We start from the raw sequence: 25,158 nt of genomic DNA, 5'->3' as shown, positions 1-25,158 counted from the left end.
AGTCCCGCCTGTGGGGGTTGCGCGCGCATCACTGGGGAACCCGGAAGTGGGCAGGTTGGAGCCGGGCTCCGGACCCGCCCCGGGAATGCCCGATTTTCAGAGCCCCCTCGCCACCTCGGACGTCCGAAAATCGAGCCCTATGTATGTGACTGTGACAGCTGTTAGCAATTAGAAATTTTACAAAGGTGATAACCAGGAGAGATAATTAGAGGCCTTTTGCTTCAAAATTCAATTAATTTAAAATGAATTGAATTGTAATGAGGAAAGACACCATCTTTCTCTAAGCTTAAACAGCTTTCTGAAGTTTGTAGAACACAAAACAAAAGCTACAAAATGGTGTAATCAGTAATCTTTTTTCCCCTAACACAGCCTTCTTACCTAAAAAAATATTTTGAAATTTGTCCTCCAATTTTTCTTCAAATTGGAAAACCTTTGCTCAAAGCTTAAGAAAAAATATTCCACCAATACAGCTGACTGAACAGTATTGATGCATTCTGGGAAATTAGGTACAAGTAAAATGATCACACTTGCAATTCAAGATCACAACATCGCAGCTCAAGGCAAAAATATCAAATTCAAGCCCAAGCTTTTGGGACAGGCTGAAGCATTCAAGTAAAAACTTCATTGAAGACCTTAAAAGACAATTCAATGGATAAAATTAATCATATTATTGTGAAATGTGTAATTTTTTGATTTTTTAAAATTTAATTCAAACCTTTATTTTGGACATTTGAAATTTCAGTTACTGAGAAAAAAATAATAGATGAAAAATAATTGCAGAAAGCATTTTGAGCAACTTAACAGAATCCAATGACCATATTGTGCAACCACAGAGCAAAACCATTGTAAATGTGGACATAAGAATTTACAATGATAAAAAAAAATTAATAAAGTGTGACAAAACATGATAATAGGAAGGCAGGTTGTGCAGACAAGAAGTGCACATACATGTATTATTTTTAATAAAGTATATCTGCTCATTAAGAGGAATACACATTAGAAACTGGTCATTTTATATAGGTTACATCAATTGTATTGCATCTGTCATAATTTACAGGTGGTTTATTTAGTGTGAACCATGAGTCCCTAATGTGTATTCACAATGTATTGAGCAAATGCTTACATAATTTTGCAGCTACCACTTAGGATTGTATAAAAATCTTTTTGCAATAAATACAAGATTTTAAATTTATTTAACACACTTTATCTCTCATATTTTAAAAAAATACAACCATAATGCTACAACACACTTCAACTCACCAAGGTATAATCTTTGTTTTCTACTGGTCCTGTGATGCAATTCTGAAAAGCAAAATTGTCTCAGCATTATTCCTGACACAGAAGACTTAAAGAAGCACACTTTTACATGGAAGAGAGGAAAAAGTTGTTCTTAAAAAAAAATCCAGTTGCACATGCCTGTGAATTACAAATATACCTGTACATTTTATATCTAACTGAAACCAATCTAAACAATTAAAGCATATCTGATGGAAATGATAAATCGTAGCTGCCAAATTCCTCAAAATCAAATTTTTATTAGAATATATAAAAATTGAATACATACAGGTTCATTTTGGAATAAAATACAACTATTTATTGCATTATAAGAAATACTGCCTCACACAGAGGGCATTATTATATAAAAAATACAAAAGGTATACTACTGATCACTACTGAAAATTTCAGAGTGCAGCTGTAGTCAGGCAACATATTAACTCGAGGAGGATTAACTATTTTACAAAGCTTTGATTGGTGATCTGTGGATTAATACATATTAAGGATGTCTGCCAGTTAAGGTGCTTAATCTTTCAATTCCACTGGTGTTTCTTCCACTCCTGCTTTCAATCAGCAGACCTTACTTTAATCACGACTTCTGTTGATTGTCAAGACATTCACGGAGCTTGTCTTCTGTCAATGTAAGTCGCTGCTCAAGAATCGTCACAGTCTGAAGAATAAAATTAAAAGAAAAAGTGCTGTTCATTGGAGATAAAGGGAGATGAATCACAAATAGCCTCTTCATATTATAGCTGTTAGGGCCTTGTGATACTGCTTCCTGTCATACATAACCACTTCAGAGATGAAAGGGACAGACACACTAAAACAGCAACAAATTTACAGGAGCAATCACAAAGAAAATTACACATTTTTATTGAGAGGCCCAAGAACAGCACATCATCTTTCTTGTTACAATTCCTTTGATTTTAAATCACAGTTACACACTAAAAAGGTTTAATGCATACTGTTCATACTCAAATAGCACATACAGAAAAAAAATTGGTTCAAATCTCTTATCTACTTCCTAAATTTTTTACTGTCTCCTCCAATATAACCAAAAGCTAGGAAGACAATAGTATTGCAGCTCTCTTTCAGCCTGCAATTCAGATACCATAACCCTAAACTTTCTTTAATTTATGAGCTCCAACATCTGGTATAGTGAGATACTACTAAATGGATTACAGTAAAGCAGCTTCCTTGATAGTCCCTTGGGGTTGGGGCCCATATAGGACAAAAACATTCACATTACAGTGTACAAGAGGCTTCTATTTCCTCAGAACAATGTACTGTATGTAACCTTTATTCCATACCATTCCAACTATAATAATAACCCACTTATTAATCACTCTGCAAGAAAATGAAGTCTTAGGAATGTTGATAAGACAAAAGTCACATTAAATAATTGCTTACACTCGTTTATCTGACAGTTCATTTTATTGATATGTAACTAATCTGAATGAGTCATTACAGAAAAGTATAAAGCGGGGCCATTAATATGTAAATTAAAATAAGACTGGTTTCATTCAAGACATGCATACCAGATAGTTCAAAATCTTAACTTGGAGAAAATGCCAACTTAAAGTAAAGAGGTAGACGAGGTGCCCAAAAGTCTTTTAAAGATTACTATATGCAATTTCCAGTGACGTGTCCAGGCAATTAAAATGATTAGGATAAAGTACAATTAAATCCACTTACAAACATTTTAACTACCCCAATTTCTTCTATTGAGCATTTAATTTTTATCCCCTACTTGCTTTTTGGCAGAGGATACACAGCAAGATGGTATGCAAGATGTACCAGTTGGCAATAGGTAGTTGGTATTTAGCAGTGCTGGGACAGGGGGGAGTAATTTGACCTGAAATTGTTGCATCGGCGGGTTTGGCGGTGATCAATGTTAATTGGATTTTTATGCGCACCATTGACATTGCATGATATTAGGGCCGCAGATTGCTGGAATTTCGAGCCAATAACGGTGCAGCGAACAGTGGCAGATGGGGGGGGGGGAATAAAGTTTTCTGCAAGTGAACCAATTAGCATTTCCTATACTGTGTTCCTTCAGAAATCTAAGTAGTGGATCACAAATGGATCAGCTTCCCAAATTTACTTGAACTAAATACATACAATGCAGAAGAAACATACACACAGGTAAAAGAGTGATTTGATACCTTCCTGCATAATGCTGAGAAAACATTACTAATGGAATGTTAATGAGAAAGCTGAACTGGAGACGACTGGCAGCAACAAGCAACACATGCACATGCTCAGTTAACAAAAGAACTAGCCTGAATAAGAACACAGTAGTATATAAAGTCTGAACTGCTGTGTCATTTTTCTCAACTAGGCCAGTTGGGAAAATGATAGTCCGAAGAGCATGTGCAGAACAGACTTAAATAGAGGTAGAGTTATATCAGTTCAATGTAACCCAAAAATATTTCTGCAATCAGCAAGGTTTGTGGAATAAAAGATTGTGAAAGTTAATAGTTAAAATCAACATCATAAAACAGACATGAGAAAGATTAGCTGTTATTATGGTAATTTCATATTCTGGACAAATGTTCATAAATGGCATTGGAGTGTCAAAACATTTTGTTTACCACATGGTTACAGAGCTAAGATCAGAACTCAGCATGTGATGATGGGGGAGGGAGAGCAATAGATTAGTGCAAATATGCATCCCATTACTCTACAGTAATGCTTTAACACACCATGCCACCAAGGTAATTGTACATTTTTTGAAATTAATTATAACTAATAGAGCAGTATTTTGAATTGTAAGTGCTTATATCCTTGTGTGTCCCACAGCCTGAATTTTATGAGGGGCAAAATATATGGGAACAAAATCAAGTGCTCAAATAAAACTTCTTCCAAAGGGCTCCTTTGTTCAGTGCTCCTGACCAATATTCCATTGAACCAGATGGGAAGCAGATGAGCTCTGCATGGAGCACATCCACTTGTTAGAATACCTCATAGTTACATTGTGTGCAAAGCAATTAATGTACTCTTTAATTTTAAATTCATCACTGATTCAATGTCTGAGCAGAAAATCAACAGGAAACCGAGTATCGTTTTGCAACACGCTTCATGTGGAAAATAAGACTAATAGCGTGTTAACTGTGCTGCTGCAGCCAGCAGCTCTGATTTCAGTGGCAAAGCAGTAAAATAAATGAAGTGAGCTGCTGGCTTCTGAGTATCCAAGACCCATTAAAAGAGGTGGTTTCTGCAGGCATCTCCCAACCAAGTGCCACCTCGACAGGAACATTGGCCCGGATTTTGCTGTGAAAATAAAGTTGAGGCTAACAGCGCTCACCGTTATTTAAGCGCAAATCAGACAGCGAGTGGAAATGTGCAATTAAACGTAAAAATCCAGAAGGTGCTGTCTGAGATACGCCACTCCTCCGTAAGCTGCCCGAAAATGGCACCTCACCTTCTGGCTCCCCATTCAAATGTGCTGAACGGTGTGAAGTTCCTGTACTGATGTTGTAGATACAGACTAAACTCGCCACAAAAAGTTAGGGCTTGTCCATTCCAGTCTAAGTACCCTTTTAATGGCGTGGTAAGTCTTAATTACTGCCAAACAACCTCTCTGGCACTGAAAATTAACTTTTACAAGTGGGGAGTCTCATTCCTTCAGCTTTTAACTGTTGTTGGAAATGTTTTAAAACTTTTTCTTTCTGTCTCTTTTATCTCTCTCTCTTAATCCAATCTTTCTTTCCCTCTCTTTATTTCTGGCAATTTTTGACATTGAATGCACTATTCTAACTTACACTTCCTGGTTCAGACCCTGCGCTGCGCATAAATGATTCTTCAATCTGAATGGTTAAGGAGATACTTAGTTGCTTACCCTGTTTACACAGATGCCATTCGTTCGCCACTCACAGTAAATTCTGGCCCATAATTACAAAAGCTCTAGCTGCTGGAGGCATAGAGTCAGTTTGGCTCAGTTGATAGTATGCTTGCCTCTGGGTTCAAGTTGCATTCTAGAGGACTTGACCACATGATCTAGACAGGCATTTCAGTGCAGCACTAAAGCAATGCTGCATTATCAGTGTGCCGTTTTTTGAACTAGACATTAAACTGAGGCTCCATCTGCCTGCTCAGGTGGATGTAAAGGATCCCATGGCACTATTTGAAGAAGAGTACGATGTTCATTCTGCAACCATCATTAAAACAAATTAAGTGGTAATTTATCTCATTTGCTGGGGCCTTGCTGTGCGCAAACTGGCTACCACATTTCCTTGTGCAACAAGGGAGACTTGGTTTGAAAAGTAATTCTTTGGCTGTAAAGTGCTTTGGAATGTCTTGAGGGTGTGAAAAGTGCTATAGAAATGCAATTTCTTTTTCTTTCATAGGCAGCTGAAGAGCTGAATGGCTTAGCCCACCTGTAGAGGCCAGCAAGACAGTTTTGCACACACTACCCTGCATGTACATTCCCCAGCCATTGGCAGTCAGAAACAAAGCTATGAATAGTGACTTAAAAATAACTATGGCTTCGCAAGCATACTTATTTTTCTCAATTATGCAGAATTTGGTCCACAATATAAACGGAGTGGTTTCCACATCTCCAGGACCATAAGGAACCATTATAAATGCAATATTAGCTGCACTGAAATAACTTAACAGAACACAAGAGGATTAATGCAATCTTATATAAGGTAACTGAATGAAAGCCTGCAGACAGAATATTAAATGTTATTTAGAAAATAGTTATCAAAGCAATAAAAGACTTCTGAACTATTTTCAGTTCAAAATGATACACTGCAGATAAAGCTATAAGCAAAGTGTTAATTTGTTTTAGGTAGAAATAAATTCTCCTGTTCCTAGAATGCTCATCTTTTTAAAAGTGTCAGCTATCAACAAGCCTCATCAATCTGCTCCATGCAGCTATGCCCTTTGCCTTATGGTTTTACTGGTAATCACAAAAGTGACAGCCAATGACCCAGATTAACAAGGGGAACCACTTTAGGTATCTTTGAAAGTGTGACAGCAACACTGGAGAACCAGACTGCCAGGTCAGAGGGCAACAGTCTAAGCAAATGGTTGAGAGTATGGAATGTCAATAAATTGTCCAATATGCCTGGAAGCCTTCTTTTCTGTTAGACTAGTGCTATTTACCACATGCCACGAGAGAAACACAGCGGTTTACAAACCTACTTCCTCCAGCAATATAAACCATATGTCTTCTCTCTCAGGTAGACAAAATGGTGGCTTTCAAGCCAAAGATTAGAAACACATGGAAATAAATGGATTCCTTTGAGTTTACAAAGGTTTTTCACATAGGACATGGCTATCTGATTTCAGAAAGATTTCTCTTATCTTGTTTCAATCAGGAGCTGTAACCTCTGAATTACAGATTCTGTACCACGGCAACCTATTTGAAGATCATCTTTAAACAACTACAGCTAACATTACGTGCTTTCTTAAAATCCTCACTGGAACAATTTAGGTTTATTACATAGTACAATATGTTTCTTTAAATTCGTGAGCTGTATATGAAATAGAATTTGATTTTAACTTAGACAGTTCATTTTAATGAGAGAATGGAAATCTTTAGGATTATAATACATGATTACAATGTGCTTCTTTCAGCTTATGAACTGTATACATAATATAATTAGATTTAACATAAAGTCAGCTCATTTTGACAAGGGGACTTTTTTTTGAATAAGAACCATTTATATCATGGAAACCTTCTGTGCTACAGGCAAAATCTCCAAATTCAGTACAAGTGTAATTATAAGCTTAAAAACAGCAGGCATCCATTGCAAATAGGGCAAGCATCATTTGTAACAACATCGTCATATTTGTGTGCATTTCCTTCATAACATTCTGACTGTTTTTTTTTATTTCCACAAGCTCTTCTTTGGAGGGCAAGAGTGGATTCCAAAAAGCATCGCTCAAACTGCTAGATAACATACACATTGAAAAATTTGGGAAGCTTATTCAGGAAGCTACTCTTTGTTTTTCAGTAAGATTAAGAGAGGGAAACTAAAATTTCTAATGCATAATGTTAAATTACCTACCTTAGGTAGGATATTCCTGATTCTCTGAATAAAATTCAACTTCCACAAACAAATCCACAAGGCAAATCACCGACTGACACATGTAACATTGACCACCTCAGACAGTGCAGTGATAGAAAAACACTAACTGGCTAACACTAACTGGCAGGAAATAGCCAAGATATAACAGTCATCTGGATCTTTCTGCTAAACACTCGTTTCTTTCTTCCTCAGTAGGTTGCCTTGGTTAGGTTACCTTCGTTGCTGGCCTTATGCAATGGAGAGGGACAAAGAGCGATGAGCCTGAAACACTTTAGAAATCCTATGTATGCTTCAGGGGCCGCAATACGGGTATGGTAGCATAGTGGTTATGTTACTAGACTAGTAATCCAGAGGCCTAGACGAATAATTTAGAGTCATGAGTTCAAATCCTGCCATGGCAGCTGGGGAATTCAAATTTAATTAATTAAATAAAAATCTGGAATAAAAAAAACTAGTATCAGTAATGGTGGCCATAAAACTACCAGATTGCCGTAAAAACCCATCTGGTTCACTAATGTCGTTTAGGGAAGGAAACCTGTTGTTCTCACCCGGTCTAGCCCATATGTGACTCCAGACCCACAGCAATGTGGTTGATTCTTAATTGCCCTCTGAAATGGCCCAGCAAGCCACTCAGTTGTAAAATCTCGCTACGAAAAGTCATAATAAGAATAAAACTGGAAAGACCACTGGGCACCGGACATGACAAAGGCAAACCAAGCCGAGTAGACCCTGCAAAGTCCTCCTCACGAACATCTGGGGACTTGTGCCAAAATTGGGAGAGCTGTCCCACAGACAAGTCAAGCAACAGCCCGACATAGCCATACTCACAGAATCATACCTTTCAGCCAACGTCCCAGACTCATCTATTACCATCCCTGGGTATGTCCTGTCCCACCGGCAGGACAGACCGACCAGAGGTGGCAGTACAGTGATATACAGTCAGGAGGGAGTGGCACTGGGAGTCCTCAACATTGACACCGAACCCCATGAAATCTCATAGCATCAGGTCAAACATGGGCAAGGAAACCTCCTGTTGAATACCAGCTACCGCCCTCCCTCGGCTGATGAATCAGTCCTCCTCCATGTTGAGCACCGCTTGGAGGAAGCACCGAGGGTAGCAAGGGCACAGAATGTGCTCTGGCTGGGGGACTTTAATGTCCATCACCAACAGTGGCTCGGTAGCACCATGACTGACCGAGCTGGCCAAGTCCTGAAGGACTTAGCTGCCAGACTGGGCCTGCGGCAGGTGGTGAGCGAACCAACACGAGGGAAAAACCTACTTGACCTCGTCTTCACCAATCTACTTGTCGCAGATGCACCTGTCCATGACAGTATTGGTAGGAGTGACCGCCGCACAGTCCTCGTGGAGACCAAGTCCCGTCTTTGCACTGATGGCCTGGCATGTTCCTCACTCCACCGTTATCAACAAGCCAGGGGATCAACCCTGGTTCAATGAGGAGCAGCACCAGGCGTACCTAAAAATGAGGTGCCAACCTGGTGAAGTTACAACACAGGACTACATGCATGCTAAACACTGGAAGCAACGTGCTATAGACAGAGCTAAGCGATTCCACAACCAACGGATCAGATCAAAGCTCTGCAGTCCTGCCACATCCAGTCGTGAATGATGGTGGACAATTAAACAATTAACGGGAGGAGGAGGAGGCGGCTCTGTAAACATCCCCATCCTCAACGATGGCGGAGTCCAGTTCGTGAGTGCAAAAGACAAGGCTGAAGCGTTTGCAACCATCTTCAGCCAGAAATGCCGAGTAGATGATCCATCTCGGCCTCCTCCTGATATCCCCACCATCACAGAAGTCAGTCTTCAGCCAATTCGATTCACTCCACGTGATATCAAGGAACAGCTGAGCGCACTAGATACAACAAAGGCTATGGGCCCCGACAACATCCCAGCTGTAGTGCTGAAGACTTGTGCTCCAGAACTAGCCACGCCTCTAGCCAAACTGTTACAGTACAGCGACAACACTGGCATCTACCCGACAATGTGGAAAATTGCCCAGGTATGTCCTGTCCACAAAAAGCAGGACAAATCCAATCCGGCCAATTACCGCCCCATCAATCTACTCTCAATCATCAGCAAAGTGATGGAAGCTGTCGTCGACAGTGCTATCAAACGGCATTTACTCACCAATAACCTGCTTACCGATGCTCAGTTTGGGTTCCGCCAGGACCACTCGGCTCCAGACCTCATTACAGCCTTGGTCCAAACATGGACAAAAGAGCTGAATTCCAGAGGTGAGGTGAGAGTGACTGCCCTTGACATCAAGGCAGCATTTGACCGAGTGTGGCACCAAGGAACCCGAGTAAAATTGAAGTCAATGGGAATCAGGGGGAAAACTCTCCAGTGGCTGGAATCATACTTAGCACAAAGAAAGATGGTAGTGGTTGTTGGAGGCCAATCATCTCAGCCCCAGGACATTGCTGCAGGAGTTCCTCAGGACAGTGTCCTGGGCCCAATCATCTTCAGCTGCTTCATCAATGACCTTCACTCCACCATAAGGTCAGAAATGGGGATGTTCACTGACGATTGCAGTGTTCAGTTCCATTCGCAACCCCTCAGATAATGAAGCAGTCCGTGCCCGCATGCAGCAAGACCTGGACAACTTCCAGGCTTAGGCTCATAAGTGGCAAGTAACATGCAAGTCAGACAAGTGCCAGGCAATGACCATCTCCAACGAGAGAGAATCTAACCACCTCCCCTTGACATCCAACGGCATTACCATCACTGAATCCCCCACCATCAACATCCTGGGGGTCACCATTGACCAGAAACTTAACTGGACCACCCATATAAATACTGTGGCTACAAGAGCAGGTCAGAGGCTGGGTATTCTGCGGCCAGTGACTCACCTCCTGACTCCCCAAAGCCTTTCCACCATCTACAAGGCACAAGTCAGGAGTGTGATGGAATATTCTCCACTTGCCTGGATGAGTGCAGCTCCAACAACACTCAAGAAGCTCGACACCATCCAGGAAAAAGCAGCCCACTTGATTGGCACCCCATCCACCACCCTAAACATTCACTCCCTCCACCACCAGCGCACAATGGCTGTAGTGTGTACCACCTACAGGATGCACTGCAGCAACTTGCCAAGGCTTCTTTGACAGCACCTCCCAAACCCACGACCTCTACCACCTAGAAGGACAAGGGCAGCAGGCACATGGGAACAACACCACCTGCACATTCCCCTCCAAGTCACACACCATCCCGATTTGGAAATATATCGTTGTTCCTTCATCGTCGCTAGGTCAAAATCCTGGAACTCCCTACCTAACAGCACTGTGGGAGAACCTTCACCACACGGACTGCAGCGGTTCAAGAAGGCGGCTCACCACCACCTTCTCAAGGGCAATTAGGGATGGGCAATAAATGCTGGCCTTGCCAGCGACACCCACATCCCATGAACGAATTTTAAAAAAGTAGTTCCTACGACAACTTCAGTGGAGGATAGGGTTGCCAACTCTGAAGGGTTGATCATGACATTTGGTCATGTGACATTTGATCATGTGGTATTCGATTGCATGACATTCACCCACTGTTTGCAAATTTTATCGCATTTACCTTAGCTGAATGTCTCAGTATCACCAAGGGCCAATTAAAATATTTCAGTCTTTTGTTTTGTAGAATACAAAGATTTCAGTGAAATGAATTGACATGATTTATAAAAGAAAGACTTGCATTTATATAGCGCCTTTCATGTTCTCGGGACGTCCCAAAGTGCTATACAACCAAAGCTCTTTTGAATATAGGGAAGCGCGGCAGCCAATTTGCGCACATATGGTCCCACAAACAGCAATGTGATAATGACCAGATAATCTGTTTTAGTTATGTTGGTTGAGGGATAAATATTGTCCAGGACAGGATAAATCAAAGTATGTTTGGGTAACCCATTTCCTGAGCTGTTTTTGGGTTATTGCTGAACCTTTCTTCCCCCCTCTACCAAGAGAGAACCTTCCACTATTCCAAGTCCTGTTACCATCAGATTCCCTGTGTTTCACTCTCATTCCCTGTTTTTCCCCTCATAGTCCCTATATTTTATATCAATTCTCACTGTTGACACCCTTTATAGGTTATCCTGGCCCTGCCCCTCTCTGTTCCTGTCAATTAATTGCCTCCATGTGACTGATCTGGCATGATTCTTTTTTTTTTCGGATTCCACACGGTAATTTAAATTGAAGGGAGAATTGGAATGCTGCAGGGCCGAAGGTTAATTTTTGAGCTTTAAATGAATAGCCCACCCCGAGGAGGCCTTTCCCACCCACCCGGTTATTGGCTGGATTTTACTGTGTTTATGGCAATACTTGCCTAGTTTTTTCCCTTCTCGAATCTGTCTGAGGAGCCAAGGCGCGAAATTCTGTTTTGCTTCCAGGTTGCTAGCAGCAGTGCCCAGGAGAGCTACCCTCAATTCCGAGAGACTCCCAGGCAATCTGGGAGGGTTGACAATCCAAGTGGAAGAATCCCCATTTTATGATAGGGTACGGGATATTTCTCTTGGATTTTTGGACGTCGGCTAATTCTGATGAGTGGATGTTTTTTCTCATTATCAATTTAAAATTTTGTGCTCATTAAGGTGAGGGATGTTAGTTCTGGGGGATGGACCTTTTTCCCATTTCAAGCACTCCCAGGTCAAATATAGTACAGCAAGATGCAAGCTCAGGATGTGTTTTTTAAGAAATTACTTTGAGTTTCCTCTAGCCTGCTTACTGAGCAAATAGTTGGTCTCAAAATGGTGTGAAATTGCTGAGCTCACAACAGGCATTTAAACTCCTACTGTGTTGTTAATGGTTCATCCAACGCTCTACGGTCATCTTGAGGATATCCATCTTATCTCACCTCAATTTTGAAAACTGTTTGTCTGCAAGGGCCTGTTCATATCAAGTACTTGAGGTGGCTTTCCCTCAATCCCCTGTATATAAGGCCTCTTTCTGGGCTATGCCCTTGGTTCTTTTATCAGACCAGCAAGAGCACTAAAACTCACGGATTAACAATAAACACTACCAAGCCCCATCAGTACGGCAAGATTCCCTGCCAAGGAATAATATAAGGTGAAGGACCCAATTTGCCAGTTTATCTAAAGTCTTCTTTCCAAATTAAACAAACATAGCAACAGGAGTAGGCTATTCAGCCCCTCAAGCCTGTTCTACCATTTAATTAGATCATGGCTGATCTGTGTCTGAACTCCATCCACCTGTCTTGCCCAACAAAAATCTATCAATCTCAGTTTTGAAATTTTCAATTGACCTAGCCTCAACAGCTTTTTGGGGGAAGAAATTTCCAGATTTTCACTACTCTTTGTGTGAAGAAGTACTTTCTGATATCACCAGTAAACGGCCTAGCTCTAATTTTAAGGTTATGCCCCCTTGTTCTGGACTCCCCCACCAGAGGAAATAGTTTCTCCCTGTCATACAACTGTTAATAATGAACAAACCTACCAAAAAGCTAATGCTCAGTGCTTGTTACTACATGGTACCTTTATTTTCAATGGCAGAATTGTCAGAAAGCAGATAAAATGTTTGGTAAACTAGTGGTTGTGAGTTCAAGTTTGACCAGGCAAGTTTCAAAATTGAATTCAATAAATCTGGTAATTTGTGGGCTTGTACCAGAAAATGAACCATGAAAGCTGCGGATTGTTGTAAAAACCTAACTGGTTCATTAATGTCCTGCAGGGAAAGAAAAATGCCACCCCTAACCAGCCTGGCCTATATGTAACTCCACATTATGTGGGTGACTCTTGGTAACCTTAGGGAAACTGCCTTGCCGGTGTCACCTATATCCCAAGAATAAATTTAAAAAAGAATAAAACTTCAGCATCATAATTTTCTGAGATAAACAATTTTAGCCAATAAAGACAAACAAGATCCAAGCACTGCTCTATCCATCGGTCAAGTACGGTAAAATGGTGCACCATCAATAAATACATTCAATTAATCCTTTAGGCCAAAATGAGGACAGCACGAGCATGAACAAGAGATCTCTCAAACAAATTTGATGGTGGTCCATATAGGAGTAACTGAAAATCTGTGAAAATTTGATCAGAAGATACCTACAGCATGTGAAAAATCATGTTCTTACTGGCTCTAGGGTGGCAAGGCAACGGCACCCTTAACTGAGATGCAATCTGCGCACTGCATTCATCAGTCCAAAGTGTTGGAAAGGGAATCCCCTCGCTGTTCTTCAGAGAAGAATGATAAGTTTGCCTGAAAATTTATGGAAACTGCCACCACTTTAAGCAACCTGGCTGAAACCCACAGTATCGTAAGTATAGTCTGTTAAAGCCAAAGGAGCCCTAAGATCTACCAGTTGGAATGGTCATAAAACTAATGAATCAAAAGTCAAACTTACATCACTGTAAGACATTGACACCACACTGGAAAAGGTCTGGAGATTTGACTTCAAAAACAATTTAATCACAGAAGAACACAGCACAAGAGCCACTTAATCTAATTCTCTGCAGATGAGACCTGATCACAGGAGTATGTGTTATGTGTGTTGATGAGTATAACTTAGTATGAAGTGGATTTGTATGTTTATATTTTCTAAAATCTACTTCCAAAAACTATTATTGATTAAAAAGATTTATTAGCCCAATTCAAAACTGGTCCCTTAAACCAGCGTCAGTGAGGTATTAATAATGCTGTATGAAGAGGGAAAAAGTAGTTTCTCTATTCACCTTCACCTATTTTTACACAGAATTATACACTTGCTTCAAGGGCACTAGCTTATTATGTAAATGCATCTGTTGCCAAAATCAAATGAAATACAAACACGCCAGGATCCAGTGCACCACATTATATGTAACACTGGAGAAAGCTAAATAGCCATTATCACGTTAAAAACTAACATCCATTGATGAAAAAAATATGAATTTTTATTGAAGGCTAATTCATCTATTTCTAGCCTAGGTTAGTCAAAGTGTCATCTGGGTACAGTTAGACTGCACTTTTACATTTGTGTGAAGCAGTTTTGGGTATGTATCAACATCAAAAATGGCAACATTGAATTTTAAAAGTCTCTAGGTAATCTACTGGATTTCATGGAAACTGAAAACTCTTTTGCAGATTTGGAACATAGGGCCTACCATTAAGGTGGAGCAAACTACCATCAAACCAACTGTGGTGCATCCTCCTAGGACGACACCAAAGGGCTGTGGTATTTTCTAGTCCATAATGGTTTTGGTGACTTGGCATGAGAAAAAAAAAGTGAAAATCCATTCATTTCACAGATGTTGTCTCTTGGACTCTGCCCAATCCATTTAATTTCCTGAGGAAAGTTTCTGCAATGCACTTAATTGCACAGTACCTCTAGGTAATTTTCCCCTGTGGGATAACAGAATTATATATTTACATGTGGCGCTGACTAGATGAAGAAGGATTGGTGATTAATGGTATACTCTGATCCAACACAACCATACTCTAGTTTCGAAAATGACCTGCTATTGAGACCTGAGCCTGTCTGGAAAGCATCAATATAGAAGCAACAAGGATGAAAATTGCTGTGCAAGGATCTTCCATGGCAGATTGCCCTTGGATGAGTGCAGCTCCAACAACACTCAAGAAGCTCGACACCATCCAAGATAAAGCAGCCCGCTTGATTGGCATCCCATCCACCACCCTAAACATTCACACCCTTCATCACCGGCACACTGTGGCTGCAGTGTGTACCATCCACAGGATGCACTGCAGCAACTTGCCAAGGCTTCTTCGACAGCATCTCCCAAACCCGTGACCTCTACCACCTAGAAGGACAAGAGCAGCAGACACATGGGAACAACACCACCTGCACGTTCCCCTCCAAGTCACACACCATCCCGACTTGGAAATATATCGCCGTTCCTTCATCGTCGCTGGGTCAAAATCCTGGAACTCCTTTCCTAACAGCACTGTGGGAGAACCTCACCACACGGACTGCAGCGGTTCAAGAAGGTGGCTCACCACCACTTTCTCAATGGCAATTAGGGATGGGCAATAAATGCCGGCCTCGCCAGCGACGCCCACATCCCATGAACGAATAAAAAAAAATGAAGCAGATCATACATTTATACTGTGCACTAAAGCCAAATCATAAATGAGTCAGAATGTCCTCCTGTTAAACATGGGTATGACCTAAGCCATCTCACCAGAGAACTTGCACCCTTGCTCCTGAATGCACCCCTTACCTGACTGCTCACTCAAGCTGAATCCAGTGGTGCACAACCAGAGTGTCCTATTCAATCAAGCTGAATTGCAAACCCAACATCCAGTCTATCACCAAGACCACCTATTTCTATGTCCAAAACATCACCGGTCTCCGTCTTTACCTCAACACCACAGCTGGTAAAACCTCATCTATGGCTTTGTCACCTCCAGGTTTGACTTTTCCAATGCCCTCCTGATCGGCCTCTCAAATTTAACCTTGCAGAAACTCCAATTCATCCAGAATGGTGCCACCCCATCCTATTCAAGTCTAAGTCTGGACTACCCATCATTTCAGTCCTCAGCTACCTCCATTATTCCAAAGCGCACTTAATTCAAATCCCCATTCTTATTTACAATTTCCTCCATCGCTTCACCCCACTCTCTCTCTGCAACCTCCCCCAGCCCCATGTCTCAGCTCACACACTCCACTCTTCAGAATCTAGACTTGTGTACCTTCATCAATGGCACAACATTCAGCCATCATGACTCTGGAATTCTCTTTCTAAGCCCTTCCATCTTGCTACATTTCTCCCACTTTCAGAAAGCCTCCTCAATATGTACTTCTTCTACCATGGCTTTGGTTGCTTCCTATAGTCGCCTCATAATTTCTGTTTGGTTTCTGTCACTTCCACTTTTCTAAAGCAACTTGGAACATTTCACCATGTTAAAAGCACGATCATTGAAAGTTGTTGTCGTAGATGGGAAATCAGTGCAATTTGTATGTTATATACTTTAATTTTGATCAAACTCAAGTGTTTTAAAACTAAAAGTGCTTGCTACAATGTATATCCTTAGCATTTAAACATTAGGGTACTTCCCAGCAAAAATCTACTTTCTGAATAAAAATAGGTTACTGTGCTGCTACGCTTAAACAGATGCCTTGAGTAGCTGTCTCAAGTCCTCTATTGGCTTGCTTAATGGGACTTTCCAGAGTGGCTTTAATCATAGCAATGAAGGCTAGGCATGTCTTCTTATTTCCAGAAATCTGCTTAAGAAATATGTACAATAATAAGTCTTTAACTTTGTGAATCAGCTTACAATTTTGTATCTTTAAAAAGATAATAGAGGAGACTTTCCCAGATACATTGAATCACCCGGGCACAGTGAGTATCAGAAAATCAGGTGGGTTGAAATGCATACCTGTAAAGGAACTTGCCTGATCTTCGCTGTATCCAGGTGATCTAGATAGGAAAATCTTCCCAAATATTTCACTAGTGACCAAACGCTGCAACTGATGCCACATACCTGAGTGAGAACATCCAGCTGCCCTACTATGTGCTCCAGAGTACTTGCAAGGGCTGAGGGGATGCCGATCCCTTCTTGCAGATGAGGTTGGTTTAAAGGAAGAACAGATTTTGCTTCTGATTCCAGAATGTTGCTTGAATGGCTCCTTTGTTTATTTAGGTTAGTTGACCCAGTGTCTGAAAAGTCTGTCTCCAAAAGCTGCTAAAACATAAACAGGAAATACTTATTAAAAGCTGGCACTTTGATCGAAGGATAACCTTAGTCATAATAATTTTTTGTAGAATCGTTCATTAATATTGACATATGGAGATCCTGCAGTGCTTCAATTTCTTCAATGAGCCATGTGAGCCACATGAATAAGCAGCCTTGCAATAAAGTCATGAAACTGGTGAAATGGGCAGACACATGGCAGATGAAATTTAATAAGAACATAAGAAATAGGAGGAGGAGTAGGCCAATCGGCCCCTCGAGCCTGCTCCGCCATTCAATAAGATCATGGCTGATCTGATCCTAACCTCAAATCTAAATTCATGTCCAATTTCCTGCCCGCTCCCCGTAACCCCTAATTCCCTTTACTTCTAGAAAACTGTCTATTTCTGTTTTAAATTTATTTAAAGATGTAGCTTCCACAGCTTCCTGGGGCAGCAAATTCCACAGACCTACTACCCTCTGAGTGAAGAAGTTTCTCCTCATCTCAGTTTTGAAAGAGCAGCCCCTTATTCTAAGATTATGCCCCCTCGTTCTAATTTCACCCATCCTTGGGAACATCCTTAACGCATCCACCCGATCAAGCCCCTTCACAATCTTATATGTTTCAATAAGATCGCCTCTCATTCTTCTGAACTCCAATGAGTAGAGTCCCAATCTGCTCAATCTCTCCTCATATGTCCACCCCCTCATCCCCGGGATTAGCCGAGTGAACCTTCTTTGTACTGCCTCGAGAGCAAGTATGTCTTTTCTTAAGTATGGACACCAAAACTGTATGCAGTATTCCAGGTGCGGTCTCACCAATACCTTATGTAACTGCAGCAATACCTCCCTGTTTTTATATTCTATCCCCCTAGCAATAAAAGCCAACATTCCGTTGGCCTTCTTGATCACCTGCTGCACCTGCATACTAACTTTTTGATTTTCTTGCACTAGGACCCCCAGATCCCTTTGTACTGCAGTACTTTCCAGTTTCTCACCATTAAGATAATAACTTGCTCTCTGATTTTTCCTGCCAAAGTGCATAACCTCACATTTTCCAATATTGTATTGCATCTGCCAAATCTCCGCCCACTCACCCAGCCTGTCTATATCCCCTTGTAGGTTTTTTATGTCCTCCTCACTCTCTACTTTGCCTCCCATCTTTGTATCATCTGCAAACTTTGATATGTTACACTCGGTCCCCTCCTCCAAATCGTTAATATAGATTGTAAAGAGTTGGGGACCCAGCACCAACCCCTGCGGAACACCACTGGCTACTGGTTGCCAGTCCGAGAATGAACCATTTATCCCAACTCTCTGCTTCCTGTTAGATAACCAATCCTCCACCCATGCCAGAATATTACCCCCAATCCAGTGATTCTTTATCTTGAGCAATAATCTTTTATGTGGCACCTTGTCGAATGCCTTCTGGAAGTCTAAATACACTACGTCCACTGGTTCCCCTTTATCCCCTGTACGTTATGTCCTCAAAGAACTCAAGCAAATTTGTCAGACATGACTTCCCCTTCATAAAGCCATGCTGACTTTGTCCTATTAAATTATGTTTATCCAAATGTTCCGCTACTGTCTCCTTAATAATAGACTCCAAAATTTTACCCACCACAGATGTTAGGCTAACTGGTCTATAATTTCCAGCCTTCTGTCGACTACCCTTTTTAAATAAGGGTGTTACATTAGCAGTTTTCCAATCTGCCGGGACCTTTGCCGAGTCCAGAGAATTTTGGAAAATTATTACCAAAGCATCCACAATCCCTACTGCCACTTCCCTCAAGACCCTAGGATGTAAGCCATCAGGTCCAGGGGATTTATCCGCCTTGAGTCCCATTAATTTACTGAGTACCAATTCCTTAGTGATTTCAATCGTATTTAGCTCTTCCCCCCCTAGAGCCCCCTGTTTGTCCAGTGTTGGGATATTCTTATTGTCCTCTACCGTAAAGACTGAAACAAAATATTTGTTCAGCATTTTTGCCATCTCCATGTTTCCCACCATTAATTTCCCGGTCTCATCCTCTAAGGGACCTACGTTTGCCTTAGCCACCCTTTTTCTTAATGCAGAGAAGCGTGAAGTGATACATTTTGGTAGGAAGAATGAGGAGAGGCAATATAAACTAAATGGTACTATTTTAAAGGGGGTGCACACACAAAATCTTTGAAGATGGCAGGACAAGTTGAGAAGGCTGTTAAAAAAGCATATGGGATCCTGGGCTTTACTAATAGAGGTATAAAATACAAAAGCAAGGAAGTTATGCTAAACTTTTATAAAACACTGGTTAGGCTCAGCTGGAGTACTGTGTTCAGTTCTGGGCACCATACTTTAGGAACGATGTCAAGGCCTTAGAGAGGGTGCGGAAGAGATTTACTAGAATGGTGCCAGGGATGAGGGAATTCGGTTATGTGGAGAGACTAGAGAAGCTGGGGTTGTTCTCCTTAGAACAGAGAAGGCTAAGGGGAGATTTGATAGAGTATTCAAAATCATGAACGGTTTTGACAGAGTAAATAAGGAGAAACTGTTTCCAGTGGCAGTACTTCGGGTACAGTAGCATAGTAGTTGTTACTGGACTAGTAATCCAGAGACCTGGACTAATAATCCAGAGCCATGACTTCAAATCCCGCCATGGCAACTGGGGAATTTAAATTCAGTTAATTAAATAAAATCTGGAATAAAAAGCTAGTATCAGTAATGGTGACCATGAAACTACTGGATTGTCTGGTTCACTAATGTCCTTTAGGGAAGGAAACCTGCCGTTCTTACCCGGTCTGGCCTATATGTGACTCCAGACCCACAGCAATGTGGTTGATTCCTAACTGCCCTCTGAGATGGTCTCGTAAGCCACTCAGTTGTACAATCCCGCTGCAAAAAGGCATAGTAAGAATAAAACCAGACGGACCACCCGGCATCAGACCACTAGGCACCGGACACGACAAAGGCAAACCAAGCCCAGTCGACCATGCAAAGTCCTCCTCACTAACATCTGGGGACTTGTGCCAAAATTGGGAGGGCTGTCCCACAGGCTAGTCAAACAACAGCCTGACATAGCCATACTCACAGAATCATATCTTTCAGCCAACGTCCCAGACTCCTCCATCACCATCCCTGGTACGTCCTGTCTAACCTGCAGGACAGACCCACCAGAAGTGGTCACAGTGATATACAGTCAGGAGGAAGTGGCCTTGGGAGTCCTCAACATTGACTCCAGACCCCATGAAATCTCATGGCATCAGGTCAAACATGGGCAAGGAAACCTCCTGCTGATTACCACCTGCCGCCCTCCCTCAGCTGATGAATCACTACTCCTCCATGTTGAACACCACTTGGAGGAAGCACTGAGGGTAGCAAGGGCACAGAATGTACTCTGGGTGGGTGGTTGTTTTGAAATGAAAATCAAGAGAGATGTATAATGGGTGGTTGAACCGATTATCGCCCGTTTTACACTATCTTCCAAAGTCAAAATTACTGCCATGGAGTTTAAAATTCTGAACAAAATTTACACTTCATTTAGGAGCCTTAAGAAGTTCACATTATTACCTCACCCTTCTTTAGTGGAATTACAAGGATTATAGAATTGAAAAGCAGAGAAGTTATGTTAACTTATATAGACTTGATTAGACCACAAGTACTGTGAACAGTTCTGGTCTCCATATTATAAAAAGGATACAGAGGTATTGGAAAAGGTGCAAAAAAGATTTACTAGGAAGATACCAGAACTGAAAGGATATACTTATCAGGAAAGACTGAACAGGCTGGGGCTCTTTTCTCTAGAAAAAAGACTGAGGGGTGTCTTTATAGAGGTCTTCAAGATTATGAAAGGGTTTGATAGAGTTGACGTGGAGAAGATATTTCCATTTGCGGGGGAGACCAGAACTTGAGGCCATAAATCCAAAATGGAATTCTTTACCCAGAGAGTGGTTAGAATGTGGAAATCGCTACCACAAGGAGTAGTTGAGGCAACTTGCATAGATGCATTTAAGAGGAAGCTAGATAAGCACGAGGGAGAAAGGAATAGAAGGATATGCTGATAGGGTTAGATGAATGAGGGAGAGAGGAGGCGCATGTAGATCATAAACACCAGCATGGACCTGTTGGGCCGAATGGCCTGTTTCTGTGTTGTACATTCTATATAATGTAAATGTGGGCATCAACTGAAGGCAAATTTTGTCAGTACCAGAAACAATTTTTAATAAAGAAAATTCTCCAGAGCTGGTTCTGTACCTGTCCAGAGTCAGAGAACAATTTGACTTTGAGGATACAGCTGAAAAATCTCAAAAGTAAGGATAACGGACTACTAGATTAGGAAGTGAGAAAAATAACTCAGGTACACCTCTTAAGTAAGAGAAACAGTGAGGTACTGCTGCTAACAATGGGGGGAAATATTTGTGATATTTAAAGTGAGGAAGTAATTTTGCTATTGAAAATCAAGTTATTAAAAAGAACTTTGTCTTTGTCATTTATCCTCCACATGTATTACAACAGATTCATGTTCAAATTCATGTGAAGGAGGAAGGGTACAATTCTAAAAGGGGTACAGGAACAGAGAGATCTGGGGATATATGTGCACAAATCGTTGTAGGTGGCAGGGCAGGTTAAGAAAGCAGTTAAAAAAGCATACGGGATTCTGGGCTTTATAAATAGAGGCATGGAGTACAAAAGTATGGAAGTCATGATGAACCTTTATAAAACACTGGTTCGGCCACAACTGGAGTATGGTGTTCAGTTCTGGGCACTACACTTTAGGAAAGATGTGAAGGCCTTAGAGAGGGTGCTGAAGAGATTTACTGGAATGATTCCAGGGTTGAGGGACTTCAGTTATGTGGATAGACTGGAGAAGCTGGGGTTGTTCTCCTTGGAACAGAGACGGTTGTGAGGGGAATTGATAGAGGTATTCAAAATCACGAAGGTTCTAGACGGAGTAGATAGAGAGAAACTGTTCCCATTGGCGGAAGGGTCAAGAACCAGAGAACATAGATTTAAGGTGATTGGCAAAAGAATCAAAGGTGACATGAGGAAAAACCTTTTTACACAGCGAGTGGTTAGGATCTGGAATGCACTGCCTGAGGGGATGGTGGAGGCAGATTCAATCACGGCCTTCAAAAGGGAACTGGATAAGTACTTGAAAGGAAAAAATTTGCAGGGCTACGGGGATAGGGCGGGGGAATGGGACTAGCTGGATTGCTCTTGCACAGAGCTGGCGTGGACTCGATGGGCCAAATGGCCTCTTTCCGAGCTGTAACCTTTCTAGTTTAATTGTGATTTAGAATCATAATGACAAAGTAAGCAGGTATTGGGTGAAGTGGCACAATAGCTGACACTGTTCATATGTATATCATCTAGATGGTTGATATCTTGATTTACCCCGCTGTGACAGAGACAGGGGGTTCGCAGCTAAATCCATTTTCACAGCAGGGTAGATCACACTTGTACAGATATGAACAATTCTATGCATTTGACGGCTTCCTCAAGGTCGTAAGTATCACTAAATAGAAACTGAGATGAAGTTAAGATGCCTGCAATTAATCCAGTGGCCTACATCAATCAAAACAAAGGCTTTGATTCAGTCTGTCATGCACAATAAAGGATCTTGCAAGTCAGTTCTCAAGATCAAGCACGTGACGCAATCACTTCAGCCAGTCAGTCATTTACAACAGCAGCATTTGAACAAGATGGCTGACTGCATGACTGGTTTTTGAGAGGATTGCCTAAAACATGACCCCTTTGCATAGCTACTTTCACAGATGCCAGCCCAACAGCACAACATCCAAGATATCAGGAAATTGATTTTCAATTTTTACCAGGGAACCTAAACCAAGTAAATTAATATGTTAAAAACTCTGTAAAATGTGGTACTTCCCCCAGTTAATGACTTCAAGTAGTGTTTTTACAATAGGTCTGCCAACCCATTCTGCCTTTGGAAATGGATATTGAAACTGGTAAGAGCCATCCTCAACAGATGACTGTATCAAACCACAATGTGTTGCTATGCCTAGATATCATTAGACTGCCAACAATGCTTGCATCTTGACTCTCATTTTCCTTCCCAAAAGGAGATTACGAACTTGAGTCCTAAGTATTGCTAATAAGGGGTAAACATTCTAAATCTTACTTTTCTAACAATTCTTTTAAGCAGCAAACAAACCCCACAACCACCTTTAACTGCAACTGCAACTCAACTCACAAGAATGTCTTAATTAAACTACAAGGAAAGATTTCCATCGCATATGCTAGAGACTTCAATTATGTAAGTAGCAGCTATTTTAACAGAAGAGTCTGAAAAATATGAACGGTGTTCAAAATCATGAACGGTTTTGACAGAGTAAACAAGGAGAAACTGTTTCCTGTGGCAGACGGGTTGGTAACCAGAGGACATAAATTTAAGGTGATCAGCAAAAGAGCCAGAGGCGACATGAGGAAATATTTTTTTCTTACGCGGCGAGTTGTAATGATCTGCTGAAAGCAGATTCAATAGTAACTTTCAAAAGGGAATTTAATAAATATTTGAAGGGAAAAAATTTACAGGGCTATGAGGAAAGAGCAGGGGAATGGGACTAATTGGATAGCTCTGTCAAAGAGCCAGCACAGACACAATGGGCTGAATGGCCTCCTCCTGTGCTGTACCTATGATACTATGATATTATGATGATCAGACTTATTCTTGTTAAATAAAATCCGTAGTTACAAGAGAAACAAACATTATCGTTAATTATAAAAAAATTGTAATAAATTAACATATTATTGAAAACTCAGTTTTTGTTAGACATGAAGAAAATTCTGAATTTAAAAGTATTAAATCGGGCTTCTTGCATTGATTTGTTTCCAGGTATGGAGTTCTGCTGGCAGCAACAATTCCATTTTAAAGACCACTCTATGCAAAAAATACACATATACGGATGCTGAAGTCACGACAGACAGGAATTTTCTGCTGCAGATAGTTCTAACACAGGTTTAGTTAGCTGTCGTCAAGTGCTTGCAGTAGAAAATTCTTATCCACGTTGTATTACCATATCTAAAGAAACTACCCATTTGAGCGCTTCAAGAAATTTAACTGTCTTTTCACCTCAGAAAGCACATGACATACTGCAAAAGAAAAATACCCTAGAAAATGTTATACTATATACTTTTCCCACTGTAACTAAAACTGCCAGTTGCCCTGCTCATCTTAAGTTAGTAATCTTCACATCTGTTGACCAGGTGAGAGTTTAAGCACACACAAGGAAGTTACATTCCAAGATGGAAATCATCAATATTTACTGAATGCAGTGATACTAACAACAATTTTTTTTTAAATGGAGTCATAAGCATTCTAGTGACATATAGGCTGAATAGTAAGGGCATCTATCTGTACCTACCATCCACAGTCCCCTAACAAAAAATGGTATATTATTTCTACTTTTGCACAGGTCTGGAGTCAGTAAAAACCACATTATCAAAAGGTTCAGTCACTGCTTAAAACCAGTTTCCCAGCTTTCAAACTTCATGTGTGCTTTTCACTGGATTGACCTTTGCTCTTTCCTGACATGCTTTGTTCTGTTTGAAGGTGAATTTACTCTACTGCCTTCACAAAAATAGCTGGCATACTAAAGTATTTCAAAAGCCTACAGAAAGGTAACAGGAAATGGTATGCACCTGCAACCTATAAACTATTCCATAGTGAACAAACCTATCTAGTGGGTACCTGGAAGTTATCAAACAAACAAATTCAAAACATATGTTAATATCAGTGTTTAAGGCAAGTTTTTGATGTCAACTCAGAATGCGCTGGTATTAGTGTGGTGCAATGATAAAGTTCAGAAATTCTGCCTTTATTTGTTCCTAGGTAAATGACAGTTGTTCTTACCTAAAGTGGTATTATTTTTGTTGAAATATGAAGTAAACTGAATTAAGCAACTTCTGAAAAATACTTACATCCATTCAGTTAAGGGATATTTTTTCTTACACTTTTAATTTCTTTGCTGCTCGCAGTCCGGCGTACCAACCAGAATATGAATATACCATATGTCAGATCAAGTTTAATGTTTTTGTAATTAAATATGTATTAAATTTCTTCCATATTTTCAATGAAACAGATGTATGTGACTATTAGTTATGGAAGGCTATGAGGGAATCTTTCTTATAGGAGAAATTGTTGCAGTAAATTAACTTTTTAAAATGTTCTTCAACTTTATTTAGGCGGTGACTTATTAACAGTTGTTTTCACAA

At 40.8% G+C, this 25,158-nt stretch overlaps 1 protein-coding gene across 4 annotated transcripts in view; it reads right to left on the bottom strand.

Moving 5' to 3' along the window:
- Positions 1 to 1,515: 1,515 nt before the first annotated feature.
- Positions 1,516 to 25,158, bottom strand: part of LOC137334120 (POC1 centriolar protein homolog A-like) — a 115,787-nt gene continuing 92,144 nt past the window's right edge. For 3 of the 4 annotated variants that reach the window (XM_067998638.1, XM_067998639.1, XM_067998637.1), the window contains 2 exons: positions 16,758 to 16,955; positions 1,516 to 1,945 (listed from right to left, as the gene is read on the bottom strand). In XM_067998638.1, coding sequence (XP_067854739.1) covers positions 1,865 to 1,945; positions 16,758 to 16,955 — 279 coding nt within the window. In that variant the 3' untranslated portion in view covers positions 1,516 to 1,864. Of the gene's footprint in view, positions 1,946 to 16,757; positions 16,959 to 25,158 lie in introns of all 4 variants that reach the window. The other variant, XM_067998636.1, reaches the window with a different exon arrangement.

The sequence above is a fragment of the Heptranchias perlo genome, chromosome 17 (genome assembly GCF_035084215.1).
Source record: "Heptranchias perlo isolate sHepPer1 chromosome 17, sHepPer1.hap1, whole genome shotgun sequence".
NCBI lineage: Eukaryota > Metazoa > Chordata > Chondrichthyes > Hexanchiformes > Hexanchidae > Heptranchias > Heptranchias perlo.
The sequence above is the reverse complement of the archived record's forward strand: the minus strand, read 5'-3'. Positions and strand labels throughout refer to the sequence as shown.